The sequence below is a fragment of the Peromyscus leucopus genome, chromosome 4 (assembly GCF_004664715.2).
Source record: "Peromyscus leucopus breed LL Stock chromosome 4, UCI_PerLeu_2.1, whole genome shotgun sequence".
NCBI lineage: Eukaryota > Metazoa > Chordata > Mammalia > Rodentia > Cricetidae > Peromyscus > Peromyscus leucopus.
Window position 1 is genome coordinate 67,390,483 of NC_051066.1, and position 8,121 is coordinate 67,398,603.

Sequence of the window (8,121 nt, forward strand, 5' to 3'; positions counted from 1 at the left end):
GTCTTCACCATCTATAGTGAGTCTCTCTCTGTCCCGCCAGCCAGCTCCCAAATAATGACAGAGACGTACTAATTATGAAAGCTCAGCCTACAGCTTAGGCTTGTTCCTCACTAGTTTTTATAACTTTTTAATCTGTTTCTATTATCGATGTTTTCCTCATGGCTTTTTTTTTTTTTTTTACCATTATCCCATTCTGTGTGTCCGAGTTATTCCGAGTCTCCTTGGTGTCTCCCGAGGGCCTAGATTCATCTCCCATTTCCTCTCTCTCTGCCCAGAAGTCCCGCCTATACCTCCTGCCTAGCTATTTGCCATTCAGCTCTTTACTAAACCAATCACACGGTGTACAAATATCCCACAACCACCATGCCCTGCCTACCATGATCCCTCTGCACCTTGTTGGGCACAACACTGGGTTTGTCCTTGTTCCTCTGCCCACCACCTAGCTTTTCTCCCAGGTTCCCATTACCCACTGTTACTCACTCTGCTTGTCACTCGCTAGGTGTCCTGATGGCCTCTTTGGAATGACATCTCCATCCCTGGTTTCCAGGCTGCAGTCACCCCACCCACCTCTTCAAAATCCACTCATCTACCAAGTCCAGGTGAACCAAGAGTGTAGTTTCCAATACTTGAAGTCTACCCGCAGCATAAAGTAGAATAGGTGGACTTTGTGGTTGTGGTTAGAATATTTAAAGCACTTTCCACCTGTCTTCTCTGCCTCCTGGGTGCTGGGATAAGAGATGTGCGCCACCAAAGCCTGGCTACTCCTGTCTTTTTTATTTGTTAAGAAAAAAAAAAAAAGATAGGACTTACAATATGGTTAAGTTCACACAAAGCCTGGCCCACCATCAAGGTACTTGATATCCCTTGTTATCCCTAGGGAAGCCCTTGGGGACCCAGACCACATTACACTATCATACTAAGAATTAATGTGCCCCTTCTGAACCTAAAGTGAGGCCAGGTGGTCAAGCCTGTGCTTCCAAGGCAGGGATTCCAGGTGAGAGCGAGTAGACCCAGCCTACCCAGTAATTTCCCACACCAGAGCTCAGTGAGCCATGAGCTCTCTCCCTCCCTCCCCTCCCTCCCCGGGACGGGTCCCTTTATGTAGTCCACAATGGCTCCTTGCAATCCTTCTGCCTCGCTGAGTGCTGGGACTCAAGGTGCGCACCACGCCCAGCTACCCTGTTTGTTCCGCCCCCAACACCTCACGTTGTCAAGGCTCCCAGCAGATGCAAACCACCTAACTCCTCACGCCTCCCCTGCGGGCCAAGCCTGTGCACAACCCACCCAACACTACCCACATTGTTTGTTGTCCCCCAGCTTTCCCAACCTTTAAAGACCAGTGGTTCTCTACCTTCCTAACGCTTTGACCCTCTAATATGTCGTGGTGACCCCCAACCGTACAATCATTTTTTATTGCTACTTCACAGCTGTAAATTTGCTAGTTATGAATCGTAATGTCAGTATGTTTTCTAATAGTCTTAGGTAACCCTTGTGAAAGGGGTTGTTTGACCCAAGGGGGTCACTACCCACAGGTTGAGAATCACTGCCTTGGAGGCCGTGAAAAGCAGCCAAAATAACTAAAACCTGAACTACCGAGGACACGTGACGTGTGGATTTTAACTGAACTTTTCCCACCCTAAGAGCCAGTCACCTTGGTTCCTGCACCTATCAGGAGACCCAGAGAACGGCATACAGACACAATCTGCTAGAACAGTCTTTATATAGAGCTCTTGTAGGGCCCGGGGTGGACACGGTGAAGGTGTCAGGTGCCGGCTTCTACCTCTACCACCTCGGCCCAGCCACTGAAGCCCACGTCCTTGTGGATCAGCACCAGGCTGGGGCTAGGGGCTGGCTCCTCGGGCACCACAAAGCACTTTTCCTGGTTCTCAGAGATGGTGACCTCCACAATACCCCCACTCAGGGGCACTTCCTGTTGGCTGCATGTGTCCGGTGGCTCTGGCTCACTTTGCAGGAGCACCATGGTGGGCTCCGAGGCAGCGGGAGGCAGAGGAGGGCTGGAGGAAACCCCATGCTGGTGACTGAGCTGGTGCCGCTTGAGGCTTTGAGGGAGGGCATAGCCCATGCCACAGACAGGGCATCGGTGGGGCTTGTCTGTCATGTGGGACTTGAGGTGACGGCGCAGCTTGGTGGCCAGTGTGTAAGCTCGGCCACATTGTGGGCACCGAAAGGGCCTTTCCCCCGAGTGTAGACGCTCATGAGCACGGAGGGTATGTGGGTCCCGGAGGGCCTTCCCACACACCGGGCACAGGTAGGCCTCACCAGTGTGGGAGATGAGATGGCGCCGGAGCTCGGGAAGCTGGGGGAAGGTATTGGCACAGTGTGGACATCGATACGGGCGCTCTCCCGTGTGCAGCCTCAAGTGCCCGCGCAGGTTGCCCCGCTGGCGGAATGCTCGGCCACAGTGCGGGCACAGGAAGGGCTTTTCCCCAGTGTGGAGCCTCATGTGGTTCCGCAGTGAACCCTGGGTGGCCAGGAGCCGCCCGCACACTGGGCATGGGCACGGGGAAGGGGCATCTGGCATCTGGTGGGTCTTCCGGTGTAGCCGCAGGGAAGGTCGGCGGGCAAAGGCTTTGCCACACTGCTCACACACAAAGGGCCGGGCACCTGAATGGACCACCTGATGCTCTCTGAGGTCTCTGCGGGTACCATACGCCTTGTCACACTGTGAGCACGGGAAGGGCCTCACCCCTCGGTGGCCCAGCATGTGGGCTTTGAAGCTCTCCTCGGAGCTGTAACTCTTGCCACACTCAGTGCAGAGGAAGGGCTTGTGGTCTGTGTGCACAAACGCGTGCTTCTTGAGGTGGCAGAGCTGCAGGAACGCCTTGCCACACTCCCCACACTGGTATCGCCGCCCCTGCTTTGAGGAGCTTCCAACCGGGTCAGGAGGGCTGCACAGCCCTACAGGGAAGTTAGGGAGCTGGGTTCTGGGCTCTGAGACCTTTACTGTAGGCAGGCACTCACTGCTGGAGACATGTAACTTCTGGGCTGGGCAGGTTTGCACCTGGGGCCCTGTGGGAGTTAATAAACTGGCTTCATGGCTCTCTGGGCTCTTCTGGGTAGCTGAGTCGTCCTGAAGTTCAGGTGGTGTCTGTGGCAGACACTCCTTATCCATGACATCATCTTGAAGCAACAAGCCAAGGGGTTGGCTATCCTTGAAAGGTTGATCTTCCGGCTTGGGCCACAGGTCCAGAACCTACCATAGCATTTTCTCCTTGGAGACGATGGGGTGACTCATGACCAGGATCTGAGGAGAAAGATGAGGTGCAGGGTTAGCCAAGTCTGGTGGCAGATAGCATTACTGGGGAATTACACTACGTGTTTTCTTGCTGGGCGACTATTCTTCAGTGGAAAAACCTACACCTGTATCTTCCCTGGACCAAGAGCTACACTTTCTCTTTCCTGGTAATCTCAAATCCTTCTGGGGAGGCACATCAAGGTGGCCACCAGGTTAATACCTAGAGTAAGGCCACTCCAGAGTAATGGCCTTCTTCTTCTTCTCCACTGGAGACACACATGGGACCGGACTTCACATCTCCCCGCCTGAGTTCATCTGTGAAATGAAAACCCTGCCCCAATACGGGATAAGACACACAAGCAGAAGGGTACTGTGAGGGAATATGAAGGGGACCAGGACTGGGAAGTAAGAGGGCAAGGTGGGGCTGGAGGGATGGCTCAGCAGTTAAGGACACTGTTCTTCCAGGGCACTAGGGTTCAATTCTCATCACCCACATGATGGCTAACAATCATCGGTAACTCTAGTTCCAATAGGATCCAGCGCCCTCTTCTGGACTCCTCAAGCACTGCACATGTGGTTCGCAAACTTAGGTAAAATATTTTAATAAATAAAATAAAATAAAATAAAAATGTCCTAACAATGGCCAGGTGATGATGGCACACACTTTATCCTAGCTTTGGGAGGCAGAACCAGGTGGATCGCCAAGTTCCAGGCCAGCCAGGGCTACATATAGAAACCCTGTCTCAACCCCCCCCCCCCCCCCAAAAAAAAAAAACCAGCCATTGGCATTGGAAATTTCAAGGTTTTTTTTTTTTTTTTTTTTTCCCGAGACAGGATTTCTCTGTGCAGCTTTGTGCCTTTCCTGGATCTCTCTCTGTAGACCAGACTGGCCTCAAACTCACAAAGAGCCATCTGACTGCCTCCCAAGTGCTGGGATTAAAGGCGTACGCCACCACCACCCGGCGGAAATTTCACGTTTTTAAATGTGTAACAATGCCAAGAAACAAATAAACAAATGAGAAACTTTGTACAGTTTCCTATCTTCATCAATATAATCATATCATTCCAGGGAACTCTTTCGGCGCGTGTGTGTGTGTGTATGTGTGTGTGTGTGTGTGTGTGTGTGTGTGTAGGGGAGTGTTTTCGAGACAGAGTTTCTCTGTGTAGTTTTGGAGCCTGTTCTGAAACTCTCTCTGTAGACCAGGCTGGCCTCAAACTCAAAGCTTCACCTGCTTCTGCCTCCCGAGTGTTGGGACTAAAGGTATGTGCCACCACTGCCCAGCTCCAGGAAACTCTTAAGTCACAAAAATCTATACTGTACATTCCAAGGGAGACTTATGGTCCAACAGACAACATCAAATGACAGTTTACAGCCCCCAACTTTTTATGTCATTTGTCCAAGAACTCCTGGGCCAGTGAGATACCTCAGTGGGTAGAAGTGCTTACCATCAAGCTTGTGACCTGAGTTTGGTCCTCAGGTCCTTCACTGGTGGAAAGAGAGAACCCAATGCCTGAAAGTTGCTCTCTGACCTGAAGAGGCATTGTAGCAACTCGGCATGCTCGCACACACATGCAAATAAGTAAATGTAAAGGACAAAAGCAAGTCTATTATGTCCTTACACAACCATAAGCTCTACCCAGCCATCAATCCCCCCCTCTCAGGATATGCATGATTCTACCACTGAGTCACATCCTAGCCCTATTTAAAATCAGAGCTTTTTTTTCTTAGTGGGGGACTGAACTTTAAGTCCTTTAGCATGAGAGGCAAGTGCTCTATCAATGACCTACATCCTTAGCCCTTGGCCAGATCCATTTAACCAGGTTTTCTTCCCTTTTCTCTTTTCTCTCTCTCTTTTGGGAGACCTAGAGATGGAGCACAGGGCCCCTCACATGTTACAAGCACTTTACCACTGAGCACACTTCTAGCTCAAACCAGATTTTCAAAGTTCATTACAGTTTTACTGTCCTCCTTTACTAGGCTGAGCCACAAACTGGTTTTTTTTTTTTTTTTTGTTTTTATCACAGACAGTTTTGTGACAGTCTGGGGGTGGGCATTTATAGTACGGGTTTGTTTATGAGGGGCAAAACCACAGGCCGATGTCAGGTGTCCTCCTAAATGAGACAGGGTCTCTCATGGAACCTGGTGCTCACTGACTGGCCACGGAGCCCAGGGAACCACATGTTTTTGCCTTTGGTCCCTTCTTGCCTAAGAGTTGGATTTATAGACGTGTGTTTTTTGTTTTTTTTAATAATGTACATTGGGGTTTTGCCTGCATGTATGTCTGTGTGAGGATGCCACATCCCCTGGAACTGGAGTTACAGACAGTTGTGAACTACCATGTGGGTGCTAGGAATTGAACTTGGGTCCTTTGGAAGAGCGGCCAGCATGGCCAGTGCTCTTAACTGCCGAGCCATCTCTCCAGCCCCCACAATCAGCTTTTGCATGGATGCTGGGATCCAAAGTCTGGTCGTCACGCTTGTGCATAAGTACCTTGCTAACCCAGCCCTTGTGTGTCGGTTTTGAGACAGGGTCTCATACAGCTCAGAAGGCCTCAGTCTTATATGCGGCCAACACGACCTTGAACCAGTGTTCACTGGGCATGTACCTGTGCACGACTCTGCTGCATCCTCTCGGGGGGAGGCCACTTCCTCCTGTGCAGCAGACTCCTCTTCTGCCGCCCCCACTGCAGCTGCTTCCTCCCCTAGGCCGGGGTGCATGACGTTTAGGCTCCTGGAGGGAGGCTGTGGGCACAGCAGCACCTCGGAGCCTGGCAACACAGTCCGGTACACCTGCAGGTGAAGCTTCTCATGGATCCAAACCAAGGACACATTTCCATCACTCTGCAGCCTAGATCGCTGCACCAAACTGCAAAACAGAGCAAGAGCTGCCTCAACGGGTCCTCTTCGCGCAGCCTCCTCTGACCCCGCCGCCACATCTTTGGAAGGAGACGCTGGAAAAGACCCCTGGGTAGACAACTAGAATCGGTTTCAGGCTCCATCCCACGCTAAGTATCATCTGTATGCACACCTGTGTAACTTACCTGATCCAAGCTGAACTTTGCTTCCAGGTGCATATGGCTCCTGACCAGCCTAGTAACGGGTCCTAGAACAAAAGAACGAAAGCCCTTTTCGTATGCCTTTGGCGGGGTGGGTGGGGGTGAGTACTAAAACAAAAGTCTGGGTGCAACCTTTCGGGATAAATCTAAGATGAATCTTCCTCCCCCCACCCCCGACAGGATTTCTGTGTAGCCTTGGCTGTCCTGCAACTCACACTGTAGATCAGGCTGGCCTCGAACTCACAGAGATCCACATGCCTCTGTCTCCTGAGTGATGGGACTAACAACGCGCCCACCACGCCCAGCGGAAAGCAGCAATCACTTTAAACAATTCGTACTGTGCACCCTTTACTTGCATCGTGTCTCCCAGTCTTCCACACGATCTTTGGAACAGCCACAGCTTTCTTTTACAGGCGAGTAACAAGAGGCGTGTGATTTAGCTAACTAGCTGATGAGGCTCAATCTGATCCTGGTAACCTTAGCTTCTGACCTTTGTCACTGTCCACACCCCAGGAATTCTGTTCACAGCCTTTTGCATCTGCATTCTTTAGTTACTGCAGCTTAGGGAAGGTAAGACAGTTCTTGAGTGAAGGGACAAAACCGAATTCCCAGCGCTTTAAAAACCCTGCTTCTAACGGACTGGAAGTGCTGTCTGGAAAGTCTGAACCTCCCTCAAACTTTCAGACAGGAGACGTTCTATTCCTCAATACCTCCTCTCGTGCGGTGGCTTCACTCCCGTGCCCTTCTCCTCCAAGCCGGAGTCCACTTCCAGAGGTCCCCAATGCAGTCCGAGCTGAAGGGGCTCTCCGACACACCAGACCCCCAAGTGCTGTTTCCTGGCGCGGGAGGGGCCCACGGCCAAGCCCTGGGGGAGACTCTTTAGAGCAAGTATGGCAGGGTTCGTACCAGGCAGGAAGTCTTTGAGGCCCTGAGCAAAGCCTTCTGCAGAAGGGCTCCATCCTGAGTCCTGGCCCAGGCGCGGCTCGGGGGCTGCAGGGAGACGGGAAGGCAGTGAAGGAGCGGCCCACGAGGGCTTGGGGTTGGGGAAAGATGCAGGAGGAAAGTGCAAGGTCAACTATGCCTCAGGAGTCCGAGGGATAAGCAAGGCTCTACCCCAGCCCCTGAAAGGTTGGAAAGGAAGGAGTCCAGGCTCTTAAGCCCGCGAGCCTTGGAAGGCACCGGAGCAGGATCCCAGGATCGAGACAAAAAGGGATGTGGGGGTAAGGCGTTGACTAGAAAACGCTGGGGCCATCTAGTCCAGGGCTGAGGGACGCAGACATCGCAGGTCACTCACGGAGCGCCAGTGTCTTCCCCAAAAGCACCTCCTCCGCCTCCTTCATCCTGGATCAGAGAGCTCCCGCCACCACCCCTTCGCCGGAAGGGAGCGTTTTTTTTTTTTTTGTCCGGTTCCTGTCGGAAACAGTCCTTGACTTCCAAATTTATGCTCAAGAAAGAATTCAGAGTCAAAAAAAAAAAAAAAAGGAAAGAAAGAATCTTGATGGTTAGTCTCCAATGATGCCTACCATCGAGATTCTTTCTTTCTTTCCTTTTGGAATTTGGAAGTACTGGTCAGACAAAACTCTGTCCGAGAACGATACGAACCTAGGATTCCGGAGGCTCGCAAGTTTCCAGATCTAGCAAAGCGGAACCTATCAGTCCAACCCACCCTCTTTCGGGGAGCGAGGAGTCGGACAGTTCTACGGTCTAACCTCTTAGGCGGGCACTTCGGCAGGTGATTGCCGGAAGTGGGCGGGGCTCCCGGAAAGCCATGTTTGGACCGGGCAACAGGCCGGAAGTAGGAAGAAGATG

General features: G+C 51.8%; 1 protein-coding gene across 1 annotated transcript; it reads right to left on the minus strand.

The window, feature by feature from the left end:
* Window positions 1-755: 755 nt before the first annotated feature.
* Window positions 756-8,057, minus strand: Znf408 (zinc finger protein 408). The gene is given in 8 exon segments (XM_037204430.1): window positions 756-3,205; window positions 3,207-3,265; window positions 5,863-6,122; window positions 6,298-6,359; window positions 6,605-6,695; window positions 7,023-7,302; window positions 7,607-7,722; window positions 7,836-8,057. Coding segments are annotated over 7 exon segments (2,241 nt in total). The 5' UTR covers window positions 7,653-7,722; window positions 7,836-8,057; the 3' UTR covers window positions 756-1,762.
* Window positions 8,058-8,121: the final 64 nt, after the last annotated feature.